The sequence below is a fragment of the Rattus norvegicus genome, chromosome 3, assembly GCF_021556685.1.
Source record: "Rattus norvegicus strain SHRSP/BbbUtx chromosome 3, alternate assembly SHRSP_T2T, whole genome shotgun sequence".
Lineage (NCBI taxonomy): Eukaryota > Metazoa > Chordata > Mammalia > Rodentia > Muridae > Rattus > Rattus norvegicus.
This window is the reverse complement of record NC_141536.1, coordinates 88,495,515-88,522,726: the sequence shown is the minus strand read 5'-3', so window position 1 is coordinate 88,522,726 and position 27,212 is coordinate 88,495,515. Positions and strand designations below refer to the sequence as shown.

General features: G+C 41.5%; 1 protein-coding gene across 9 annotated transcripts in view; it reads left to right on the top strand.

Annotated features, from left to right (window-relative positions):
- The window catches only part of Cd44 (CD44 molecule), an 88,613-nt gene extending 61,808 nt beyond the window's left edge, over nt 1–26,805 (top strand). For 4 of the 9 annotated variants that reach the window (XM_087649436.1, XM_087649416.1, XM_087649409.1 and 1 more), the window contains 8 exons: nt 233–358; nt 3,985–4,086; nt 5,745–5,834; nt 6,746–6,943; nt 9,457–9,525; nt 13,780–13,851; nt 15,831–15,909; nt 23,855–26,805. In XM_087649436.1, the coding sequence (XP_087505562.1) occupies nt 233–358; nt 3,985–4,086; nt 5,745–5,834; nt 6,746–6,943; nt 9,457–9,525; nt 13,780–13,851; nt 15,831–15,909; nt 23,855–24,059 (941 nt within the window). In that variant the 3' untranslated portion in view covers nt 24,060–26,805. 9 annotated transcript variants of the gene reach the window in all.
- Nucleotides 26,806–27,212: the final 407 nt, after the last annotated feature.

The window sequence follows — 27,212 nt, the reverse complement described above, 5'->3', positions numbered from 1 at the left end:
GTTAATGCTATGCTTCCTCCAGCTCACATGCTGGTGACCAGAAAACAAACATAAGTGAAGTCAAACCTGGGAAATATCCTAAATTGATGCAGCTCTTTGTCCTCAGTACTGGAAAGCCATTCCCATGATCAACTTTAGAGAATAAAGTCTTTTTGAAAAAGTCAGTCTATATATCCCTGACCAAATGCCAATTAACATTTTGACAATTGTTTGAACTGCATGGTCACAACAGCCTCAGCCCACAACAACTATCCAAGTCAAAGAATGACAACACAGAGTCAAGAGGATGTTTCATGGACCGATTTCTTCGACCCAATCTCACATCCAATGGGACAAGGTCATCAAACAGAAAGCAAGGGTAATCGCCTCTGAGACTTTTTAATGATTGTGTTTCTTAGAATCATCTAAGTGCCTTTCCCTTTGAAATGTGGCATTGATTTTTAGTTCGGTTTACTTTCCAAAACACCCTCATGTGTCTTGCTGATACAATGTGGGAAGGAGTGGGTATACTCATCTATTTACACACACAACTCTATTTGGAGAGGGGAGAATTTGACAGAAAGATTAAGAGACAGTTAATCTTAGGCTGACAAGAGTAGAAGTTATTTCTTCTAAGGGAGAGGTGGGTTATTTCTTACTTTAAGATGGTCTTCAATTCTTGATGATCTTTCTGCCTCAGTCTCCTGAGTGCTGGGATTGCATATAGTATCTTGCCTTTGAAGTCCAAAGATTTCAAAAGAAACGACAAATAATGGATTCAGTGACTGTCTCCATTATAGATTCAAAGATAAATTTTGGTTTTGGTAGAGAAATTCAAGTGGTTAAAAAAGTTGATGAGTAGTTAATGTGAATAAAGAACTTAATGACTCCGAAAACTTTAAAGCTATTTATTCTTGCCTCATTATTGAAGGATGTAGGATTTAGACCATTCTTGGTCCTTCTTGAGTGGCTGTGATTTTAGTGAATAGACAACTCATACACAAGACAAGCACAATTAAGCAATTTTTTAAAAAAATATGAGTTGTAATTTTGCAAGATAGAAGAGTTGCAAATTATTTCACTTATTTTTACATTTAAGAGAAAATTTCCTTCATTGTACCAGCAGCTGCCTGTTTGGCAGAAATATCAAGAATTGATAGTCTCTGCCCTTTCAGGATTCAACAAATGGAAGACTTTGTTTCTACTACACTCATGAGTAGAGTCATTTGTTGTTTTATTTGTTTTTTTAAAATATCCTTATCAGAAATGTACCATTCTAAAAATAACCAGTAGGGGGATACATTTTTTCAGAGATGTTTCATTTAGATGTATTTTCTGGATATAAATTGCCAGCCTTATACTGTACATATATTTGAATTGAAATTCATCCTCATGATTCAGTGAACAAATAATTCCATATTGGGTAACTAAAAAGTATCTCCAAAGTAAAACAAAGGCTTGCATAGTTTTCTTTTTTTAGAAATACTATCTTATCCCAATATTAGTGAGCAGACACTCTGTAAAAAGCCACGTATGGAGACATACAATTAAATTTGTAAGGCATCATGGAGACATAAGGATGTGTCATCCATATTTACACTTGAGAGAAACTTAAAAGTCAGCTGACAAAAGAAAATGTTTAATAGCACAATAGATCTGACAACCATCAGGCAGTAAGAAGTAGAAAAATTCAGTTTCAATAAGGAACACTAAAGAAATTTAGAAGATCCTGCACTTCCTGGAGACTATTAAAGAACAAAGGATTTAATATGATTTTTGGGGAAAAAAGGGCAAAAACCTAGGCAGTCAGAAAAAGGAAGTAAGGTGGAGAACTTTTTGAAAAGGAGACTGACTCATTGTGCTGATCCATAAAGGAAGAAAAGTCAAGGGATATATGTACTTCACCATGCCTGGATAAATGTGGCTTAAAAAGGAAGAATGTGTTTAAATGGCCAGGCTGGGATTATTATGTTAGATTACTAAAGCACCACAGGCAAGACTAAGCACACAGGTTTATGTGCTTAGCTTCTGGAGGTGGGGCTCCATAGAGACCCCTGGTTAAACAAACAAAACAAAACAAAACAAATCAAAACAAAACAAAAGAACTCCAGAGTCATTATTAAGTTTCCAACATGATTGCATTCAATAAATAAATACACCAAGAAAAAGATGTTAGGTCTCCTACGTGGTCCAAATCTCCAGAAATGAGTTCGAGTTGAGTTACAGGAGGATTTCTGGCAGTTAAATAAAAGCCAGCATTCCTCAGGAACTTTTGAGTTCCCATTCGACAAAAGGAGTCATTTTCCTTAACTCCAGCAGAAGGGACATATGGCTCTCCATTGACATACACCTGTGTCTACATGTCAAAGCCCATGCTGGCCTCCACGTACCTCTTACAATATGTCAAAGCCTGTATCCCAGTCCCCTGGCCCTTCCCTCCCCCCAGCTACTCACTTTCCTAATACCATGCTATTCTCTACTCTTCTCACACTCTTAACTCTCAGTTATGTTCCATTCTCTATCTCTTTCTACCTCTCTATCTACACCATTCTCTCCCACTCTCCATCTTTCCTAGCCTTGACCATACCCAATCTGATGGCCATGTTCAGACTACTTCTTTATTTCTCTGCTCTGCACTCTTCCAGATGCCTCTGGATATTCTCTCTCTCTCCCTCTCCCTCTCCCTCTCCCTCTCCCTCTCCCTCTCCCTCTCCCTCTCCCTTTCCCTCTCCCTCTCCCTCTCCCTCTCATATCTACATTACAAATCTTAACCATATCATGGACCTGTCACATCAGTAGATTCTTTTTTTTTTCTTTTGGTTCTTTTTTTCGGAGCTGGGGACCGAACCCAGGGCCTTGCGCTTCCTAGGTAAGCGCTCTACCACTGAGCTAAATCCCCAGCCCCACATCAGTAGATTCTTTACTGTGCCTCACATACACAAAATATAGTTAGCCCCCATCATACAGCGACATGATCGTTCTCGAAGAATTTTACTTATAAAAGGAAAAACGAACAAGAGTGGATGCAGGCCTTCTGTAGACAAGGTCTTTCTGGCTGGATGTCCATTTGAAATTTTGATCGTGGTTAACTGGCCTTTGTTCTTTGAAATCTGGATCATAGAATTGGCCAGATGCTTTTCTCTAGCATAGATCTTGTCTGTTTTTGCTATCAGCATGCAAAGACCCAAGGTGGGTGCCCATATCCCAGTGCTTTCAGAGGAAGTGGTGTGGGTGGATTGAGTAAAGTGTAGAGTTAGCAGTATTGATGCTCTTCAATTACTTCAATAGGAACTGCTTGGTCCCTATTTCACTCTGAACTTGTTATAGCCCAATAGATCTGTGATAACCATCACAAAAAGCAGCCTTTTTAATTACTTCAGGGAGGTTTTCACACTACTCAACACTATAATCAGAATTCTCAAGATGCTTCTTGCTTTCATTTACGAGGAGAATGATTCTTATTTGTCCGTGGGCACTTCCTGTTGTCTCCACCTAGATATATTGGGTAATGTGTATATGTATTTTCTGTGTTTATTTTGTGAAATAAAAACAAAAGAGACAAAAGGGAAGGCACTGTCTGTTTGAAAACTTTTTATTGTTGTTGCTGTGTTTCGTTTGGCCTGGTGAGCAGGAGATGACAAAATGATGCTTGTGCGTGTTATTCAGTTCCATGTCTGACTATACTTGTCTATCTTAGAAACATGGGTTATATTTCTGTCCCTTTGTGAAGACCATGAGCCCCGCTGTGTGTTCATTTAACTTCCTTTCAGACTAAGCAAAAGAAACCAACAAATAAATGTGATAGCTTTCAGGTAACTCTGCCCTGAAATGAAAACCACTTATATCCTGTGATATTCTTGAAGAAACAATCATTTATCCCAATTCTGGACATGTGAACCTGTTCTTTCCTCTCACCAGGCTAAATGCAAACATTACTTGGCTAAATGACTCAGGTCGTTTCCCAGCATAGGGAATATGGCAATAACATCAATTTGATTCCTTCAGATACAGGCTCCAGTCATAGTACAACCCTTCAGCCTACTGCGGCTCCAAATACCCATTTGGTGGAAGACTTGAACAGGACAGGACCACTTTCAGTGACAACTCGTAAGGATAATGACACATAGCCCTTTTGTTGACCTGTCTATCTACTTCACATCTTGCTCATATTGGTCAAGATGTTGCATTTGGTGGTGGAATGGTGGCAGTCTTTGCTAGGTGGCTTAACTCAGCCAGAGTCTGAGTCTGTTTCATTGTTGGCCTTTCTTGCACAGTATCTTATAACCCGAATGAATTTTCATCTAAGATCCACTCTGGAGTCAATGACCACATGGAAATGTCATTCATCTCCATTTTCCATCTCTAACTAGTCATGTGACACTGAAGACCATCACTGGTAGAGTGGCGTCTCAATGCTTTAACTGATTCTTTTTGATTCCCACCCTTCTTCCAGGCCAGGTAGAAGAGATGCTGCTTTCGTGGTTGTGTAAAGACATATGAGGGCCAGATCATTATAGTGAATAGGGAAATCGAGTTTAACCTTCAGAGGAGGGGTGAGGCATGTTGTTGATAATTGACCAAGGTGGAGGAGTTGCTGGAGTCAAAAAGAACCATTTGCTAACATCTTTTTCTATCACTAAACGCCTGCTAGGAAGAAATAGGAACATTTTAGTACCCTTAATTTTCAACATATTTATACGAATCTATAAAGACCAACCTGAAGCCATTCATAAATTCTTGGCAGAATATCAAAGAAATCCCAAATTAAGAAGACCTCATTTCACTGCTTGCTACACATAATGGCCAGAGCCCTTTATAGGAGCCCTTTAGGTGTAGGAAAACTGCCAGCAGGCATGTGTTGATTGTCATCAATGTAAATAGCACTGTGTTAGGCATCAAAGGAGGCATAAAGAAGTCTATAAATGGCCCTTGCCAATTCATGACTTGTATTTCCATTTTGTGTTACTGTTGGCTTTTTTTCTGATGTTGGCTTTGGGATTCAGTGAATGTCTCTCTCCTGGTTATATTTGTTTGGTGGTGGACATGGCTGATGGGTGTGTTTTATGCGACTTTTGCACCTGCACTTCAGAGGTCAGTGTCTTTCTTGGAAGAACACAAAAGAAAATAACTCAAAATAGTCAAAGTGATTTCAGATATGGGCAGTGATTCAATCTCAATTTAATCCATTTCACTGAAGGCCCTGTGTTTGCCCAGGGAAGCATTTACTCAAGGCAGTGAAGAGAATCCCTGCTACAGGGGAGACCACAGCCCTACTAAAAAAGTAGTAACTCAAATGCAATGCTCTCTACAAGGGAATCATGTATTTCCTCATAAAGTTACTCTAAGTTCATTGATAGAGATGAGCTTTTTCTTTTGTGTCCACAGACACTACATAGCAACATTTTCCTTATAATCTAACTTCTAGGCAATCTTTATGGTTGAGGGAAAACTGAAATCACAGCCCCCATTTCCACGTCTCTGTGATCTTTGTTTCTGGGATCCTTGCTGCAGCTGGGTCAAGGTAGTCTAGGGAGGGCCATATTTGGGCTTGAGCTTCAGATTGGAACTTCACCGAAGGGCAAAGAAGCTAACTAGGGACAAAATATAATCTTTCTGTATCTTTGCATCAATCAGCAGATGATGAAAGGCACACATATCATTCTCCCATTGTATGTGTCCATTTGATATTCTGTAGCTAGACCGTCCATGTAAAACCATGTGTTATGGTTTCCAATTAACAATGGCTTCATCCCTCATTGAAACAGCACAGAGTCATTCTCAGAACTTCTCTACATTACCTGGAGAGCTGGAAGAAGGCGAAGACCATCCAACAACTTCTGTTCTGCCATCTAGCAGTAAGGATCATAAAGTACAACTGGCTTTTAAGCAGAAATCAAGATGTTATGGGTACTTTGTGGTATCTTTGGTGGTGGTCCTTGTGCAGTATCTTTAGATCTTTGGTGGTGGTACTTAGTGGTATCTTTGGTAGTGGTACTTTGTAGACCCTTTGGTGGTGATACTTTTGTTTTATCTTTGATGGTGATACACCTCTTGCCTGCTTTTATACATTATTTTTGATCAAAAGTTATGTCTGGTGGTGGTCTCTGATTCTTCTGCTTTATAGACATTTTAGAAGCCATCATACATTAGGTACAAACTTTTCTGCTGAATTTTAAAGGTATTAGATTAGTAACTTGGTTTAATAATGATTGTTTCTGTAAGATTTCTTTGATAGCCTTTGAACTAATTATTTTTTCTGGTTTGTTTCTGGACCACAGCTCTGTGGTATTGGTGACTACGAAGAATGTCCTCTTAGCACAGAAAAGAAATTTAAGGCAGTAGACCCAGGTCTTTTGGATTTGAGCTTACTATTCCAGTTGCAGGAAGAATGGTCTCATCTTTCCATCCAATGGTTTGTTTTTATACCCCTTCCTCAGAGGTCAATCCAATTGAGACAAAAAGGTCAAAATCCTCTAATAGCTGAGGTGAATTCAAGGTCACAATAGGATAACCACACACCCTTGATGACTCAGACAAACCTTGTAAGAAGTGCCTCTTCTGTGTAGTATGTAGTCACCAAAATCTCTCCTGTTGAGTGCTATCTGGCTGGTGCCTTGCAAAACATTGCTTTTGCTTGGTACCATTTGCTTTTGGCCTTGGAGAACAAGTAGAAAGATGTCTCGGCAACTTTACCTTCTGATGACAAGTGCCCAGTGGGTGGTGACCTTCCAGGTGTGGGCTTATCATTGACTCCACCTCCATGCAGCTAAGAGTGGTGCAAGAAGAGGTGGAAGTCTTCCCAGAGATACAACTACTTCACTGGAAGGCTACACCCCTCAATATCCAGACACAATGGAAAACGGGACTCTCTTCCCAGTGACCCCTGCTAAGACTGAGGTCTTTGGAGAAACTGAAGGGACTGTTGCTACTGACTCCAACTTTAATGTGGATGGCTCCTTACCAGGTAATTTAGCCATATGTCATCTGGCTTGCTTCTCTGGAGAAACAACATATATTTTTCCTATTGTAGGGGATATTTTCTGTGCAGGCTGTGATTAAATTACTTTGTGCCATGGGGATGGTTTTCATCATTGGTCATCAATTATAGTGTCAGCAAACTTGGATTTATTTGAGATAAAATATGCTTCCATTTCCTGGTGTAGCATCCTTTCTTTTGTGATTTCATATGGTAGATGTTCTTGCTTTGTCTTTTCTTCATTCTATGATATATTAACTTGAACCATGTGAAACATATTTTGATGGAGGGAAATAGTTGAATATTAGCAATTTCATTTGATTCAGATAATATAGTCTGCCTTTTAGCAGCACTTTACTAAACATTCAGATAATTTTCATATACGGGTACCTTTGTTCTGAAATTACCTTTAATTGGTGATGGACTGATTGGTTTTAGTTTTGGTGATGGGTAGATATATAAACCTTTTCTATTTGTGGCATGCTTCAAAATTTATGATTTACTATTCATGAACTGGACCCTCAGTTTTTAATTGTAATAGTAAGATATGATTTACTCAATTAAGTCTGACATGGACCCAGAATGAAACTTTTATCTCAAGTAAGAAATCCTCTCTACTTCTCTTCTTTATTTCTTTGTTTGTGTTAAGAAATAACACTATAGGAAGGAAAATCTGAAAGGGATCTCTGTGGCTAAGAAAATAGACACCTCTTTCCACTAGTTCCTGTAATCTGGGTACTTCCTACCATTCAATCACTGACACAATAAAGATGAATAAGTTTAAATATAAATATGTATACACATGCACATACACCTAATTTGTAGAAAGAGCCTACCTCCTTCACTCTCCCAAAAGACAAAGATAAGAAAATGATCTCATGGGACTCTCATATGCAAAGCAGATGGAAATAGTGATGTTCTGATTGACAGAGCAAGGGAAAATCCAGGGTGTTGTACACTTGGCACATTCCCTCTGGCTTCCCACTCTAGGGCTTCAAGAAAAGGTACTTTAAAAAAAGCAACCTCAGCAGTATTGGCAAGACCAAACCCCCTTACACTCTGAAGGCTTTTGGTTATTGTCCTTATTGACAATCTTCTTTTCCTCATTAAAACCTCCAAGTGCTATTGTTAGGTTCATGCAGAATGAATCAAAGGAGTGCCACAAACGTCCTCATGCTAAAATGGCTGTTCCATGCTACTTAATAGATTTGTATTTAAAATGACAATCTTTGCAAGGTCCTGGGTTCAGTCCCCAGCTCCAAAAAAAAAAAAATGACAATCTTAGATATAGTTTCTTAGGTGGTTTGCAGAATCTAATTACTAGCAACTAAAACACTTACTATCAAATTAGTACTCCCATGTGCTGATCCCATCTGATCAATGTAACAAAGGGCAATGGTGCCCAGGGCCATCCTTCAGTTCTTCGTGAAGTCAATGATTAGTAAATGGTCTGATTCTCATCCCCAGTTTTAATCCAGAAGAATCTCAAACTGTGATTTTTGAATCATAAATATTTCTGCACACTGAATGTAAAGCACTGAAACATGCAATGGCAGTTGTGGTGATGGGCCAGGTGAAGGTGATGGCTTTGGAAATGGTGATTTTGGTGGTGGGACTCTTGGTGTGGTATTTCATCAAGTACTGTGTGGTCTGTTATTACAACCCTTCTCCAAGGAACAAAGTGGTCTCTCTGTAATAAAGTTATGTGCAAATAAACGCAAGCCTATGTCTCCTAACCAGGGATCACATACAGGGCATCTCACTGTATTCTCTATCTGGGCTCACTTGTAACGATCTGCACCAACTCTAGGAACCCCTGTTCTCTGGGTATGTTTGTCTCCCATAAAGTTTGACCTTTGGATTTAAAACTAGCTGCTCTTGAGTTTGTCTCTACCTAAAGCTTTCTGGTGATGGATATTCAAGAAGAAGGGATCATATCATGATTGTTGACCACGTGGGCTTAACTTTTTAAAGAAAACATGAATTGAGACTTCTTCTGGTACCCAACTTTTTGTCATTCACCCCATTTCACTGATTTTAGTACACTTAGGTTTGACCTTTATTTTTTCACTTTGTGCCTTTGCCCTATTCATTCCTAAGATTCTTTTGTTTTAGATTCAAAGAAACCTCTTTTCCTGCTGTATAGTCTAAGCCATCTAAATGATTAGGTGATACCCATTTAAGTTCTCCAGTATCACAATCCTTAGCCAAGCTGGGAAGCGTTTCATTCAAAACTCGGCCCTGTAAAAGAATCAGGGCTCTGCTCTTGGCTTTCTACCTACACAATACGTTTAGTGCTCATCCAGAATGCCCTGTGCCACCTCAGTTTCCTTAATTTTGATTAAGGATCTACCCTGTTCATCAGTGTCTTAAAGGATGAGCAGTGCCTACTATGTTGTTGTTAGCAGATGGTGGCTTTCTGAAAACACAGCCAACGGAAAGGACGATGACAGTGTGAATGGAGACACAGTGTTAACTCTTTTCATTGCTTGTTATTCTAGGTGATGGAGACTCATCCATGGACCCCAGGGGTGGTTTCGACACTGTGACTCATGGATCCGAATTAGCTGGTGAGTTTAAAATGTTTAGTCACTGTTAGAATCTCTGAACCTGATGATTGCTAATGAAGCATTCGTCAGTGTCCCTAGAGAATTGTTTCACACTTTAAAAAAAAAAAAACATGTATTTTCAGCCACAGGGAAGGCTTATTAAGTCACTTTGCTGGACCCCACCCCAAAGTTTCTGATTCAGTAGGTCTGGGATGGAGCCCAAGCATTTGTATTCCTAATAAATCCGCAGTCATCCGGATACTGCTGGGATGGGCACCTAGACAACTAACACTCCAGCAAAACCGCTTCCATGTGAAAGGGGCTGGACGAACTCAAGCTTCTCTGATGGCTAACTCTATGGCAACTTGACACAAGCTAGAGAAGGGAGCCTCAACTGAGAAAATGCCTCCATCAGACTGGGCCATAGGCAAGCCTGTAGGACGTTTTCTTAGTTAATGATTGACATGGGGTGGCTCAGCTCGTAGGTGAGACCACTGCTCAGCTGGTGGTCCTGAATTCTACAAGAAAGCAAACTGAGTAAGTAACCAAGCGCGAACTAGTAAGCTGGATTTTGCTCCATGGCCTCTGTACCAGCCTGCCTTCAGCCAGGTTTGGATTCCTCTGACCCCGCCTTCCCTCGATGGACTGTGACACGTAAGCCAAATAAACTCTTTCATCCCAAGTGGCTTTTGGTCATGGTGTTCATGACAGCAATAGTGACCTTAACAAGGACAACCCCATTTAGCACTGTCCCATTATGGAGTCAATAGGAGAGCTCTTTAGGCATAAAATAGCTTGGCTTTGATCCTCATTCCTCTACTTATACATTGAGCAAGATGATGACAGGGTCTGAGATTCAAGGTCCTGGCTGATAATCTGGAGATATTTTCATAGGGCACCCTTTACAGGCCAAATAACAGGGTAAATACCTGGAAAGTGTTTAGCATAAACCTGATAATGTAGCCAGCATTTCAGAATTTGCTGTGTGCCAGAAAGATTAAGCAAAGCGTTTCATTTCTACATTGAACTACGTGGAACTGATAGTTCTGCAGGGCAAGTGACCCCAATACCAAGGAATTTAGAGCTCGTTTACTATTAGCATATCTAATCACCTTGCAAACTCTATAATACATGAAAACACTATTATCATCGTCTTATTACAGATGAGGAGACTGAGGTAAGAGGTAAGAAAGTCAAGAGGAGGGAAGCAACTTGCCAAGTTGATATGACCAGAGAATGGGGGAGCCAGCTTTCAAGCCTGGGGTCTCATATTGCCTCTCCTAAGCCCAGGCTGGAAGAAAATTCCATAATGACCATAATTACTGCCAGACACGCATTATTAAATAGACTGATCTTGGTCTCGGCTCAGATCAAACCCTAGAAACATTACTCCAGGCAGCAATGTCTGACATGAGGCAAGCTTGCTTCTCCCTAATGCTGGGCCTACAGAGATGCTGTCTTAGCATCCTTCAGTGAGTCCCTGATTATTACACATCTATGTGGTCCACAGGATCCAGGAATCTGTACAAATTAGGAACCTGTGCTGCGTGAGTTTGGGGCAAGCACTGCCTCTAGAGTTCAAGTGAATCTGGGGATGGGTATTTACACGGTGGCTTTGATAACAGCTCTTAAATGTAGGGCTTCTGGGTTGTAGGGCTCTTTAGAAATTATCCTAAAATAGAGAATGGTGTTTCAATCTCACCAGGGTCTTTAGCAAACCTAGTCTTCCCAGCTTTAGTTTCCTTGTTAGTAAAAATAAACCTCAAGTAATCGAAGTTTTGTGTAAAAGTCAAGGTATTGAGAGAGTAAGAGATTACTGTTTGAAGGCACAGTTTCCAAAGCCAAGAGATTCCCTACGACTGTGGGTGTGGCCTGTGGAGCGGCAGAGATTGCATACAGAAGCTTGCTGGAAGCACCTAATCTTGCCCCATCCAGAGAGATACACACAGGATGAGGGTCTGAGTTACCCAAAGCCCCTCCCCTTCAGCTGATCTGTGTGCTCCACTCTCTGCTGCCTTTCTCACAGTTGAGGCCAACTGAATGATCTCCATGCCCATGTCTGGGGTTGGGCCACATTTCCAAACTGGTGTGTCCAGTGCCTGGCTTTGTAGAACTTGTTCTTCAGGCCTTTTTTTTCCCCCTGGTTGGATTTATGGAGCTCTTGGGCACAAGGGAAGCCTGCTGTCTGGGCTCTCGGGCTTTTGCTTGAAGTGAGAATCAGGTGGGTGGGAACTGGTCTTTTCCCTTTGGCTCCTGTGCAGGTGTCTATTGTTCAAACAGGAGGCTTCATCTTGTGCACACACCTAGATCTTTCCTTGCTGGGAGCACTTCTTTGGAAAACGAAAATAAATAGATTATGATCTATTAATGGCCTCCTTTTCAAATATCAAAGGCTGTTATGAGTCAGACAAGAGAGACCGGTGGGAGTGGCTATACCTTTACAATGGTTTTCAAGGCCAAAGTTCTCCGGTCTGGAGGGCTGATATGCCATGACTTGTGCATGCAAAACCTGCCAGTTGCTCAGGATGCTGACAGGTGGGTAGAAAAATTGCCTTGGACTCTTTTGAGATCTGTGAAGGAGAGGCCGCTCTCAGAATAGGTTGAGGTCTGTTGAAACAATACACATGTTACTTGGCTCTGTTTTGTTTGCTCTTTAGCAAATGCACCAAACTACACAAGAGTCTAAAGTTTGACCCTCTCAGATATTTTCCTTTAAGCCCAGCTATCCTGGCCAATGGGCTAAACAAACAATCATGCCTTTTCTCTCCTTGGTGGCCTTCAAGATTCCAGGGCAGGTTGCTGTTTAGTGGCAAGGAGTAAAGGAAGAAAGGAAACAGAAAACCAAGACGTTTTTAGATGTGGTGTCTTCCTTGTTTTGAAAAGGCACCTGGGCTCTTTGAGATTGTCTTCTCAAAATGCTTCTTGGCAAATTTTGGGCCTTTTGTTCATTTCTTTACTTTGCCTTTTGATAATAGAAAGCATTCATTTTTCTAACGTTTCATTGCACTAGCATAGACTCTAATAACCTCTTATTTATAGGCAGAAAAAGACAGTACAAACCCCCTTCCCCTCCCCACCACGGCAAAAGTAAAATTGGCATTCACTTCAGTACCTACGACGTTCATCCTAGTTTGCTTTTCCGTTGCTGTGATAAAGGCTTCACCAAAGTAACTTGGGGTGGGGGTGGCGGAGGTCTATTTGGCTTTCATATCCCAAGTCATAGTACACTAAAGAAAGTCAGGGCAGGCACCTGGAGGCAGACACTGAGGCAGAAGCCATGTAGGAATGCTTCTTGTAGCTTGCTCTCCATGGACTGCTCAGCTTGAATTCTTATACCGCCCAGGACCACTTGTCTGGGGGTGGCACTACCCTGGTGAGCTGGGTTCTGCCATATCAATCATCAAGAAAGTTCACCCACAGATTTACTTATCTGATGGAGGCATTTCCTCATTCAAAATTCCCTCTTCACAGATGACTTGGGCTTGCTTGTATCAAGTTGACAAAAACTGACCGGCACAATTTGCATGTAAATTTTAGACTAACTTTGGACTTTCTGAGGCATATAAATACATTAGGGATACTATTAAAATGAAGATGTTGTTTCTAGAGGTCTTGAGTGTTGCTTGAGATTTTTGTATTCATAGCAAGCTACCTAGTGAGGGGGTACTGTTCGTCTTGGTATGTACCACCGTTTGTAGAACTAATAATACATACAACTACTACTGTCATATACTTCTTCTTTTTTTTTTTTTTTTTGGTTCTTTTTTTCGGAGCTGGGGACCGAACCCAGGGCCTTGTGCTTCCTAGGCAAGCACTCTACCACTGAGCTAAATCCCCAACCCCTGTCATATACTTCTTTAAGCCTCTGTAACATAACAATGAAGTGGTTTCTGTTATGATCCTCACTTTAAATGTGAGAAAACAGCGAGTTAGAGATAATGACTTGGCCAGTCACAAGTTGCTAATAAGAGGCAGAGTTAGGACCTAAACCCAGGGTTGACTAGCTCTGGAGTTCAAGTTCAAACACTCCCCATCACTGTTCCTTGAGACAAAAATAACATTTGTAAGCTTTAGCTTAGTCACAGTGAACTTTCTTGGGAGGTGAGGAGAGATGATATCTTTTGCCTAGCACTTTATAACCATCTGTATCTTGGATCTATTTATAGCTTCTAGTGAGGCAGTGGTTGGAGGGTAGCCCAGCACAATGCTGTGTAAGGAACTCCTGGGTATATATTCCAAACTTGAGCTGAAAGAGCTTGTTGCTTTTCCCCTTAGGACACTCAAGTGGGAATCAAGACAGTGGAGTGACCACAACTTCTGGTCCTGCGAGGAGACCTCAGATTCCAGGTGAGTTTCACACCATGCAGCAAACATTAGATAATTACAGCAAGATTCTCAGAATGTCCTAGACAAGACCTCATCGATGCACATCCGGCTCCCCTGTGCAAGCTTAGGTATAAATAAAAATACTACAGTCTCCCTGTAGTCCTCTCTGTTTTCCCCTTTAGGTACCCATTAGATAGATGAGCTCACACTGAGGCTACCTCAAAGAACTGATGCTATCAGTTACTTAAGCATTTTCCCCCCCATGAACGATGGATCACCCAGAGGACCTCATGGTACACCCAATTCCTTCATAGCTCAACCCAGTTTCCCCTATATTTCTGGGACTGAGATGCAATGTGTCATCCTCTTGCATTGGCAGGCAGGGAGGAGATGCTGATTATCTGGGCTGGCTGGAGTGAAAACATTCCTCCAGTCCTCAAATTACTCTTCCTTGAGGGACAGTCTGCTAATGCAGCCAGAAGAAATGTTTTATAAAGTTTACACATGCAGGGAGGGAGCTTTGACATCTGGCTGTCCCATGCTAAGGGATTTAGCATTTGATGCAATGTCTTCTTTTAGCTTGGGGTTGAAAATGAGTATGTGTAAAGGGGTGGGGGTCGGGGGAAGTCCACAAAGGAAGTTTCCCTTAATGTTCTAAATTATCCTTTTAACCCTTTCTTCAGAGGGCTCCTTTGTCTCAAATTATTGACCACCTGAGGAGGCAGGAGTACAAAGAGGGAGTGGACGTTCAGGGAGGAGTGGGCAGGGGATGGCAGGCTGAATTCAAGCTGGAGAATTCATCTCAGTCTAGTGAGAAAGAATGTGGACTTCTCAGCACTGAAGGCCAGGAAGGGTGAGGGGAGGAAGAACAGAAATGACATCTTCCTGAAAGTGTCCCTGCTTCCTTGAAGTGAACCAAAGGGGATGCACAGTCTGAAGTAAGAGGAAAGTGAGACTTCCAAGGAGAATAGTGGCTGACAGACCCCTGGTTTTCTTCCTTTACAAGCCTTCATTTACCACACACATCTGCAACTGAATCATACAACTTGTCCATCCTGTTGAAGCCAGAGTTTAAAACATGCGCATGAGATTGCATCAATCCATAAGTGGTACAAGATTATCCAGTAAACTTTAGAAACTATAGCTTAGAAAATGGATGGAAATGTCAATCACTGTATCTCATTACCCACACGTGTTAAAGCTACAGTATTAATTGATGTTTTTCCTAATATTGTTTTCAAAGTAATTTATTTCCAAACTGCCACATATGTTGTTTGGCTAATATTTTCTGCCTGTCAGTTCCACTTTCCGTGTCATTAAGTACCTTTCCCTTGAATTATGTAGCACATAACAAAAATGTATGAATCCTGATCTGCTTACTTAATCCCTCACCATTGGACATTAGGTTGGTTTCAATTTTTATTGGTATAAAGCAATATAATGGAGGGAATCACTAAAGCTAACTTTGAGATCCTCTACCTTTTCAGAAGTGTACATGCTAATCAAAAAGCATGAGTAATTTGGAGTTTGTCATCAGTGGAGCCGAATGACTGAAATAAGTAGACTGTACCTCCCTTTTTCTATCCTTACCATGGGAAGATCCTTTTCCCACTAGATTATGAATTCCATCTTGGTTTTGAATGAAATTCAAGGCAGATACTCTCACATAGGCACGGAATGTTTCTGTCAAGAGAAATATAAATTTTCTTTAATCTACTTAACATTTCACCAAAAACATATACAGGCTTCTTGATATCTTTTTTTCTTTTTTGAAACATTTTTATTCTGGAAGAACTACTGATAAAAGGTTAATAAAAGAAGTCTGTCGGATGAACGTTTATAGCAAAGTCTGTCTTAGGATGTTTTAGCTGAGCTGTTGTTCAAACCTCTCTGCAGAGCTGACTGGGGGTTTCATTTAGAGCAGATCAATTTTTAAATTGCATTTTTTATTTCATAACATACGTTGGTGATGCTCACGTATGTCCTTCTCTTCACACCAGAGTGGCTTATCATCTTGGCATCCCTCCTGGCGCTGGCTCTGATTCTTGCCGTCTGCATTGCTGTCAACAGTAGGAGAAGGTAAGAGAGAGTGCCCCTTGCAGCTTTCCACTTCGAAGGGCATGGTGGAACTTGGGTTTTATATCCATGTTACTCAGACTGTAGCCCTTGTAACTGGCAGCTTTGGTAGCCTGGAGCGTGCTAGACCTGTAGGTTTTTTGTTTTGTTTTGTTTTTTGTTTTTTGTTTGTTTGTTTTTTTTTTTTTTGCCTGGCAAGAGTTCCTGCATCAGAGTCTGTATTTTACTAAGATCCCAGGGAGTCCTGCCCATATCATAGTTTAAGAAGCCCTTCTCTGCCCCATTCTTACATGTATGATGCTTTGGAACCCCTCCTTTAAACAGTGGTCAAGTTTTACTGTTCCTTGGTTTTTCATGGTTAAACCCTATGGTGACTATCAGGTGGAAGTTATGAAATAGCTCATTGGGAAGACACATAAAGAATATACTCAGCCATTGACTCACTAAACAAATATTAACTAAGTTCTTGCAAGGCTTAAAATGTTGTATAACAAATCAAGAATTGGCCATCTTCCTTTGGTCATTGGAAACTTATGGAACCTTCTAGAATCTTTGTCCAAAATTGGCATGGGCCCTGTTTTGTTGCTTGTTTCTCTTTAAGGATATTATTTTGCGTTTTATAAAAAATTCGGTTGAAGGGATTCAGGGCATTGCCTATGAAAATCTGTCTCACAGTGAAGTCTATGAAGCACTGATAAACTTTTCTAGGCTAGAGAATCCGTTCAGTACCACAGAAAGGGTAAATGGGCTGTCTTCACACACTTGAAACCTCTCTTTCCCACAGTAACAAAGGCTCTGTATTCTGAAAGTCTTTTACATGGTGTTCATATTTAATTAATTTATAGCCAGCCTCTTAGTAGAGTGCTACCCAAGGTGAAATGAAGGACAATAGAAACACTAGTATCAGGAGATGGGAACTTTAAGCCAGGGCACTCAAAAAAAAATTCTAAGTCTAAATTCCTTCCCAGATGTTTTACAGATTCATTGTTTTTCCTTAAGTGTCTGCTGCAGACATTAAGCTTTTGGTAAATATCCTTTGGGATTGCCTCTTGGAAGGTTGGAGTCTTCTTGCTTAACTAGTCTGCCTTTTCTGTGCCTCTAAATTACCTCACAGGCCCCAAATGCTTCAAATTGTGAGAAGTCAGGAGAGAATTATACACTTTGTTGTTGCTGCTCAGAAACAATAAGCAACTATTTCCAGTGCCCTGCACAGTCTCTGAAGGGTTTCTCATCATCTGCAGAAACCAAACAACAGTTTTACAGTGCTTAGAATTCGTGAAAATGCTCACTCAAATCATGGTGCTGCTACCTATGCCTTTGAGGATATAAGAAAAATATTAGTCATGAGTGCTGACCACCCATGGAACAGAAACTGGGGGAAACCTGACAGACCTCCTATGGGCTCCTAAGATTAGATGAAAATAAATATGGGAACTGGGGAAGCCCTTCAAAGAGCTTTTATTCTTCCTCTTGGCATCCCTGTTTTCTCTTGGATTATTTTTGCTCAATTAAATATGAATTTCCTTTTGTTTGGAATCAGCCTTTGATTTCAAGCCCTAGAATGTGTCACATTTACAATCCATAAGCTTTGCAGATGTCACCATGGAGATGTCCCAGATGCTGTTGGTGTGGAGGGCCCTTCCTCAGCATCTCAGCTGGTCCGGAGAGCAGCCGGAGTCTGCATATTGTAGCATCGTATCCTTCATGGCTCCCTGTCTCTAAGCAGCAAAGAAAGGATCTCATGGCCTCCTCTCCCCTTGTCCCCAGGCCAGCCATCACCCTAGCAACCTGCAAACAGGGACAGGCAGAAGCTGGCTAAGCTGGCCTCTCACCGGGAAAGCAGCTTCATGAACTCCATAAATTACTGTGTCCTGATTTGATGATTGAAAACAGATTTGCCACACTGCTGAAAAGTGATTAAGGACCGCATGGGCCCCTTAATGTGTATTGTGTTCCTAAAGCTAATAGACCATGGACCCCTTAATGTGTGTTGTGTTCCTGAGGCTAATAGCCCATCGCTAATCCCGTTAGAAGGCAGAAGCCTTTCTGCTTTGAGCACTGCATTTAAGAAAGATATGGAACCCTATTTTCATCAAAGAAAGTTTGGTCCAGAGGGGAATCCATTTATTCAACAGCATCTTTTGTAGAGCTCTGTGACTGTTAACATTAATGAGGAAGGAGAGAAAAGGAAGAGCATGACTCTTTTCTAAAACAGTGCTGAGGTTTAGATGTATGGAGGCCTATGGCTGGCTGGCAGCTGGGAAGACAGTTGTCTTGGTAATGCATTGCTGTGCACAAATGAGGGCCTGAGATTCATGCCCTCAGAAGACATGTAAAAAGGTGGTCACGATGGTGTGATCTCATAATCCCAGCACTGGGGAGGCAGAGACAAGAGTCTCTCACTGGAGCTTGCTGGTTAGTCTAGTGAAGTTGGTGAGCTTCAGGTTCAGTGAGGAAAAACCCGACTCAATAAAGAAGGTAGAGAGTGACTTAGAAAAACACCTAACATTGACCTTGTCCTCCATGCTCAAATGTGCCCAGGAGCCAATAAATGAGTGTACACACACAGACACACAGACACACAGACACACAGACACACAGACACACAGACACACAGACACACAGACACACACACACATATGTGTGTGTGTGTATATATATATATATATATATATATATATATATATATATATAGAGAGAGAGAGAGAGAGAGAGAGAGAGAGAGAGGCTGTCATTGAGGACACCCTTGGTGCTCATTGCACCGGAGGTGACATTAGTCACAGATACTAACTCCCAGCACTTCCATTGCAAAGTTCTCTGAGAGTCTTGGCATCTGAATGGTGCTGATGTGGAGGGGGATGGCTCAGCAATTATAAGCACTGGCTGCTCTTGAGGAGGACCCATGCCCAGTTCTCAGCACCCACATGGTGGCTCACAACCACCTGTAACTCTAGTTCCATGGATCTACCACCCTCTTCTGGATTCTGAGGACACCTGGCAAACATGTGGTACACATACATGCAGACAAAGTACCCATGCACATAAAATAAAAATAAACAGTCAAAGACACTGATGGTGGGGATGCTCCGTGATTTCCTCAACTTTCCCCACCCTTGACATGATCCACACCTACTTTCCCTGCTGCCCTTCATGAAACCAGGAGCCTGAATTACAGCTTTCTATGCTTTCTGTGCTCCCCATAAGAGCAAGTTGTATCAGGAGCCAATTGTGTTGGTAGATATTGGATGAGGCCCAACAGTAGCAGCCCTTAGGCGCCTACCCCCTTGAAGAATTGATCTGATGTGTCTGGAAAAGAGGAAAGCCACACGGGCCTTGCCAAAGAAGGCTTCAGATCTCAGGACTGGTCTCAAAAGTTTCTATTCTGGCTGTGCAGAACAAGCCCCATCCGCCTTCTCTTTGATGAAACTAATGGTATTTTTAGGGAACCTTTCCCTGGTCATAAATCTCCGTGATGTGTAAGCTTTTCCTTCTGTTGTGTAGCAGTCAAGCTTCATCTGATCTGTGCTCACTAGAACTGGTTCTCCCTCCTAGAGTAGTGGAAGTCATAAAACTTCCTCCAGGGATGAGCATGCTCCATGTCTACTGTGTAAGCTACAATCACAGTGACTTTAGACTCATTCTATCACAGGAGTAAGATGTCTCCCCCTCAGGTAAAAGTTTTATTTAGAAACAATATGAGCCGAAGGAAGGGCATGTCATAGCACAGGTTTGGAGACACCCAGGCTGCACATCAACAGAGAAAAGAGTAGCATAGCAAAGCATTCTGTTGGGTGCTTGGAGGTAGCTAGAGTGCTAATCATAAGGATACAATGGTTAAAACAAATTTTAAGAAGTGAATTTTAAATTGTCCTTTGTTTAAATTTAGCTGCACATAAGACTGGGCGTGGTGGCACACACCTGTAATCCTAGCAAGCTGGAGCTTGAGATGGGTATGAAGCCAGCCTAGCTACATAGCAAGACCATGTCTCAAAGTAAACAGGTCAAACAAGCAAACAAATGAACAGCCACATGTGACTATTATAGGTGACTATTATAATGGATGGCACATCTCTAGTACACTGCAAAAAGAATTCATAAACACCTGATGGGTTTGGGGATAGAAAAGTCATAAAATCAATTGCCAAGTTATTTGTCTAAGTAGAGGTAAATTTCAGGATGTTCTAAGAGTATGTTATCTGAATCCAGCACCTACCTGGTCTGCCCACCCTTTCCAGGATAAGTTCAGGGCTGGCTCATTTACCTGCCTGAGTTTGCTGTGTGTTCTGTAGTACTTGCAGTTCAAGAGAAAAAAAGATGAGGTTTTATAAGGACATCTGGTCTCTCAGACATAGCTATAAAGATACCAGGTGTAGTTTGGCATTGGACGTTCTCTTGGATTCAGTCTCTGGTTTACAGAAACCTCTTCAGCACCCATCTTTGCTGAGAACTATGAGAAAAAGCAAAAATATAAGAATAATCATAAATAGTCTTAACAGTGCTTATTAAATGCCCAGAGCACCTGATATTGGACTGTTTCTTAGGATAATCCTAAATAATCTTCCTAAGAGAACATAGATAATAGCGGCAGAAAACCAGAGGTCAGTGGGTCAACATAGTGGGCATGTTTACCTGTCTACTGCTATACACTTTCAAATCAATTCCTTTGTTTAGAAAATTGGTTCTCAACCTGGGTTGTGACCTCTTTGGGGGTCGAAGGACCCTCTCACAGGGGTTGCCTAAGACCATCCTGCATATTAGATATTTACGATTCATAACAGTAGCAAAATTACATTATGAAGTAATGAAGTAGTAACAAAAATACTTTATGGTTGGAGGTCACCACAGCATGGGGAACTGTTTTAAAGTGTATTATGGTCTTCTGATGGTTGAGAACCTCTGATTTAGAGTAATAGAGTCAATGTGGTCTTGCCTGCATGAATAGATATAGTTTTATACTTACAAAGCACTTTCCTGTTCCTCAGCCTACCTCTCAACAATCTGGTTGATAAGCAAATGAGACTTAGCTAAGTTAGGCCAGTTTCCTCTCTGTCACCCGAGAGAGTTTGGCATAATGCAGGCAGTGTTCTCCTCCAGCTTTTGATTTATCTTGCCAATGCGTAGAGAAAGGCAGGTGGTGAGCTGGGGTTGTTAGGGTCAGAGCCTGATCTCTGGCAGCCCTAACAAGCAGGCTTAGCCACCCATTCTCAATAGACCAGTTAAACAGGCAACCCAGTTCAAAGCAGAGAAAGAGGGGGTAGACAATGTAACCATTGGAAGAGGTACAAATAAAGACATACTGTGACAATTCTTCCCCCCAAATCCATCTCCAGAGTCCAGACATGAAGTTAAAGTATAAATAGAGGTTAAGATGTATGGGCAGCTAAGCAATTCCAGTGATAGCAAGACCCCACCCATCAATGGCCCAGTATTGTGTGGGTTCCAGGCTGTCTCACATGACAGTCATTAAAGTTGTGGGAAAGACGTAAAATCTCTTTCCCCAAAAGAAGGTCCCCTCTGGCTTGCACCAAGATTCAGCTTTTTCTTCTCCCAAGTATGAGATTCTTTGGAAATTCTATTTTCTTGCTGTCCATTGTTTCAATGGTCTGGTAGCCCAAGGGAGAGGAACAAGGGTCTCTATATGGTGCCATCATTTCTCTGAGGACAATTACAGTGAGAGCAGCCTAAGAAACCATTAGAGTTCATGGCTTCTATTCTAATAACAACTACAGTCTGCACATCTTGAATACTTAGTATATTCCAGCTCTTCTGATTATCCAAAGCCTTACTTTGTTCAACCCACAATATTCGTAAAAGCAATAAATAACAGCAGGAGACTGTCTGTTGAATTCCCACCATCCTGTGAGACTGACAGTCCCAACAGGCTGATTTCACAAGCACATAAAGTGAGGCTCAGAGAAGTCAAGTGAGTTGCTTCAGGCTACACAGCTGCACCCTGCTGTCTGTATAGACATTGCCAGTGTTGCCAGCCCTCATCCATTTGTTGCACAGTTGAAACATTTTTCCTTCCACCCTTCCCCACACCTATGCTCAGTGATACAAGATCTGCTTCCTGTGGAGGCAGTATATTTTTGACTTCCCCAAACAAGAGATTAAAGTTTACGACCTTGGCAGTCTTAGAGGGAAGAGTCTATGATCACAAATAATAGACATTTTGTCTCGAGAGTTCAAAATGTCCAGCAGCGAGGAGAATCATTCCAACTTCATACTGTTTCCAAACCTCCAGCACTGACAGAACCAGGCAGAGCACAACCACTTAATCCTGAAGCTCGAGGTCTGAATACGGTCTCGGTCATTCTTACTCATGTGACCTCAAGCAAGCCTTAAAAGTGCCTTGGCCTTTATTTCCCACTGCTGTACAATGGGAGTGATTGCCACTTTAATGAGGGTTATAGCAACTTCTTGTGCTTTGCCAAGAGTTAACCATGCATTTAATTCATGGTCATCCATTTTCCCTCATCATAGCTGTGAAGCTGTTAAGACCTGGCTTCCAGCAGCCTAACCTAACTGCTACACGCACAAGCAACAATCAGGTTACAACCAAGGGGAAGCTTTGAATCAGGCTGGGAGGGGCCAGGCAGTGCTGGTCAGGATCACAAGGATAAGGTCAGGGTCACACTTTTCCATAGAAGCCCTTCTCCTGCCTTAGAATTTTGAGTCACATTGCTAAGAAACCTTAAAGTGGCACACGTGGTTTATCTTCTGTTGCTATCAAATGTCCTGTTGCAGGACTACATGGAAGTTAACCAACCATGGGAGAAAAAAATCAATATGGCCTAATCCTTCTGGAACACTGTTGCTTTCTCACTCTCCACACACGCTGCCCTAATACTGACACGGCAGCACAGTGTTGACTGAAGGAGGAAGTAACGGAACTTTCTTGCGATCACAGATCAGAATGATTTATGATCACAGTCGGCATGGTTTATCCGAGGCTGCAGAACTGGAATGCTTCAGAGACAAACATTTGCACTGCACCTTTGGGAGACGGGGGAAGAGATTCAGGGCTCCAGAGTCAGACAGATCAGGGGCTGAATCTTTACTCTTTCATTGTATGTTGACTAACTAGAAAGACTGTTGGATTTTCATGTCCCTGAGAGCTTCTTCAGCTCTCACAGGGCTAGGGTGTAACAGTAGCTTTGGGTTTCTACACTCCTGATTTTCAAAGGTTGCAGCAGAAGCCTCTGCAGTGTGATGGTTTATTGTTTGTTTTATTAAGAAACCAGAGACTGAATGTAGAGCAGTGGTTCTCTATATGTGAGTCTTGAGCCCGTTGGGAGGACGGGGTCACATGTCAGATAACCTACATATCAGATATTTATATTGCAATTTAGAACAGTAGCAAAATCTCAGTTATGAAGTAACAATGAAAATAATGTAATGGTTGAGGTCACCTCGACCTGGAAGACCATTAAAGGGTTGCGACATTAGGAAGGTAACACTGACCTTGAGCACCTAGGCTAGCCTCTGCCACTAGCTGTGTCCTCCGACCTCTTTGCCTTCTTTGAGACTGGGTTTCATTGGGCTAGCCAGGCTAATCTTGAACTTAATTTTGTAGTCCAGGAAGGCCTTGAACTTGTGATCTTCCCGTCTTAGCCTCCAGAGGAGCTGCAAGTATAAGCTATTAAACTTCTGATTCTGGATCCCAACTCTTGATCTTTCTGGTTTCTTCTTCCATAGATTAGATAATTTCCACATCTGAAAAGTTCCCTTTGATGCTAGACTAGGGAATCTCACTTTAAGAAGTGCTGCAGTCAGGAAGATGACGTAGAGAAAGTACCATGGTCAGTTCTGGGCCCACAGGAATACCATGCTAAGTTGTACTGATGCTCATGATGATATCCACAGGGGTCCTCACTGGTTTTGATGTCAATTGTTGGCTGGTTAATTTCTGCACCCTTTCTCATATGATGTTTTTAAAAATCATCAGGTGTGGGCAGAAGAAGAAGCTGGTGATCAACAGTGGCAATGGAACAGTGGAAGACAGGAAACCAAGTGAACTCAACGGGGAGGCCAGCAAGTCTCAGGAAATGGTGCATTTGGTGAACAAGGAACCAACAGAGACTCCGGACCAGTTTATGACAGCTGATGAGACCCGGAATCTGCAGAGTGTGGATATGAAGATTGGGGTGTAGTGCCTATGCCACTAACTTGAAAAGACACAACAATTGGAGACATGTCATTACTGGGAGCTGGGACCCTTAACAGATGCAATGTGCTACTGATTATTTTTATTGGGGATTATTTTGGGCATAAAATTTCCCTTTTTTGTTTTTTAAAAGTTTGTTTTCCAATTTATGAAAATAGCATTGCTTTCTGAAATGAGGGTCTCTTCCAGTTCCTCCTTAGAGGCCTTGCATTACCAGGGTATGCTACCATAGGCTTCTACCAAATGAATACTCTTGGTCCCGATTGAACCCAAAGTCCCAGGTAACATCCACCAGCTAAGGATTTCCCCAGAACTTAGAGAGATTGGTCTCTGGGAGGAAATTTGAATGGGTCCATATTGCCTCCCAGCAGTCCAATCTGTAGGCATTGCTTTGCAGTGGATGGGAGATCAGGTGTACTGGTTACACACTCTCTTTATAGACTCCCTTCTGCTGGAAAATTTCCACATGCTTCTGAGAGATTCCCCAAAGGGTGACGCTATTTATCTTTAGTAAGCTATTTATCTTTGTTTTTGAAATATCAAACCCTGGAGGTCCTTTTTTCAGTATGACTTTTTTTATTTTGTTTTTTTTATTTTGTTTTTTAGGTTACTTTGTCAGAAGCATAACAGGGTATAAGTTGATTCATAATAAATACCTGTCCATCTTCCATCTTGACCTGTTGTGCTGTGATCCTTCAGTTTCTAAATCAGCAAGGTCTGAGTCTTTGTAGCACATCAATGTGACCTTAGTATGGTCCTCTGAAACTCATGTTAGAGCATCCGTGCCCTGCTTGGGTTTACCCAGCTGAATCTCAGAAGATCAAGGACAGGAGCACTGTTTTCATTCTAGGGCTATCAAAGGGGTTTCTCTCCTGTTCAAGAATCTGAATTGGGAGTAGGAGAGCTTCTGTCCCTTTTATGTTTCGATAACCACCCATTTCTCTTTCTTAAAGGGCACATTAAGTTTTTATATCTTACAACATTCGCGGTCCTGTTTCATAGACACTGATCTTATTGGCACTTTCACAAAACAGTGTGGAGGGGACTTCTGACACCTTATAGTAAAAGGAGAAGCCAACAGAAATGAAAGTGTGGACAGAGAGCAGTAGATTGGCATGAGGAGGCATGATGTACAACCCCCAGACCACTCTTTCCATCACCACATTTGTTGATGCTTTCGCAAGCCAGTTGGTACTTAGAATCAGTTCCCCAGGGAATCCTTCAAAAAGCCATAAGAATGCCCACCCCTGGAATCTTACCACCACCAGATGAGCAGGTTTATGGTTTAGCAAAAGGAGAATGCTGTCACCCTCTGACCTCATAGTTTTCACATACTGGGCAAGTGTTCATCTGCCAGGATGCCCCATTGCTCCTAGGTCTTCCCAGGTACCTTGTAGAAGAACTTAAATCTATAAAATAAGGCTTTCTCTAAAATGGAACTTCCTTTCTAAGGCTCCCATTTTTACTGTTGACTAAATTTATATGTTTAATAGTTTTTTTTCAAATAAAAACAAACACAAAAAAGGAGAAAATGTTTCCACCTGAATCAGGTTTGAGTGGATGTGAAGGCTTTGTTTAAAGGAGATACACAGACTTTCCGATGCTCATTGTGACCCTCAGCTCTCCTTTCAAACATTCCAGCCTCTCTCCTTCCCTGCCCAGCTCTCTCACAGGGCCTGGCTTTCAGATTTTCTTTCTCTTTCTCTGTGAATACTCTTAGCCAGTTCCATATTTAGACACCCGGTTTTCTTGTTCGAATAGACACTAGATGATTCTTCGCTATTCTCTACTGGTATTAGAATGGTCCCTGTCCTTAGAGCTGTCCTGGTCTACCACACTCACATCAGGCTCCCTGGGGCTCTTTAACCTGTATACAGCAAGCTACTCTGGGATTGGGCATTAAAGGGGTCTGTCAAGCACTCTAAGACCCCTTGATGCCTTTTGAGGGCACACAAGAAGGGTCATGGAAGATTCAGGGCCAGAGATGAGTCTATGTCTATTCTAGAAATGTCCACTAGCTGGGTTGTGGTAGGATATTGTTTGCCATGGTGATGATGATTCTGGTAGCACAGTCTGACTTTGTATTACTTCTGCCAATGGCTTGCCAGGTGATATGAGCTAAGTCATTGAACTGAGGTCCTGTTAGTAAAAATAACAGGCTGGAATTTAGTGATTTTGTAAAGTACTAGGAACATGTAAAGTGTTATATTACCACCAATTATAAATCTCTCATGTATCTGAAGGCTTTCCTTCAGTTTGTCTTGGGTTAAAATCAAATGAGGTGAAAGATAACTTCATGTCTATAGTTTGTATGTTCTAGCTAGATAAAATGAATGCTTCCAGAAGAACCCTTAAAAAGCTTTATATTGACATCCATAACACCAAGAAGTGGCCTTTTCGCTAAAATCCATCCAAGACTGTCATAGGAAAGTAGAAGAAACAGCCACTTTTTTTAGAAAAGTAAAATGTTCATAAGAACAGGGATTACCCACTATGATGTCCTGTGTCTTTGTGTAAGTTCTATGTGTTGACTTTTTAAACATAGTCAATTGTTAGGTATGTATAATGAGTTTTTCTATTGTTCCTTTGATTTTTTTTTCAGAGATCATCCTCTTCTTTTCTAGTTTTTGTATATTTATTGATTGACTAATAATAATGAGGAAAACATGATGTGTATATTACCCAGTTGAAAGTGTGTATTGGAAAATATTAAAAGGTCATAAGAAATGGAATCCAGGCTCTCTGATGTGAGGGGTCTGGGAAGTGGAGAGGGGCAGAAGGTGACTGTCTGAATATGGAAGAAGTCAGAGACAGCTGGTGTCGCGTTCCCTTTTGTTTTGTTTTCTTCTTTTCCCACCCTACCCCTTATTTTTCTTGTGTGTTTTCGTTTTTGTTTTGCTTTTTTGTTTGTTTGTTTGTTTGTTTGTTTGTTTGTTTGTTTGTTTGAAACAGGATCTCATAGAGCTTAGGCTTGTACTGAACTTACTATGTAGCTGGAAATGACCTGGAGAACTTTCTTTCCCTTTTCCTTTTGTGTGTGTGTGTGTGTGTGTGTGTGTGTGTGTGTGTGTGTGTGTGTGTGTAGTGCATAAATGTGTATGCGTGTTTGCATGTATATAGAAATACAAACAGGAGTGGA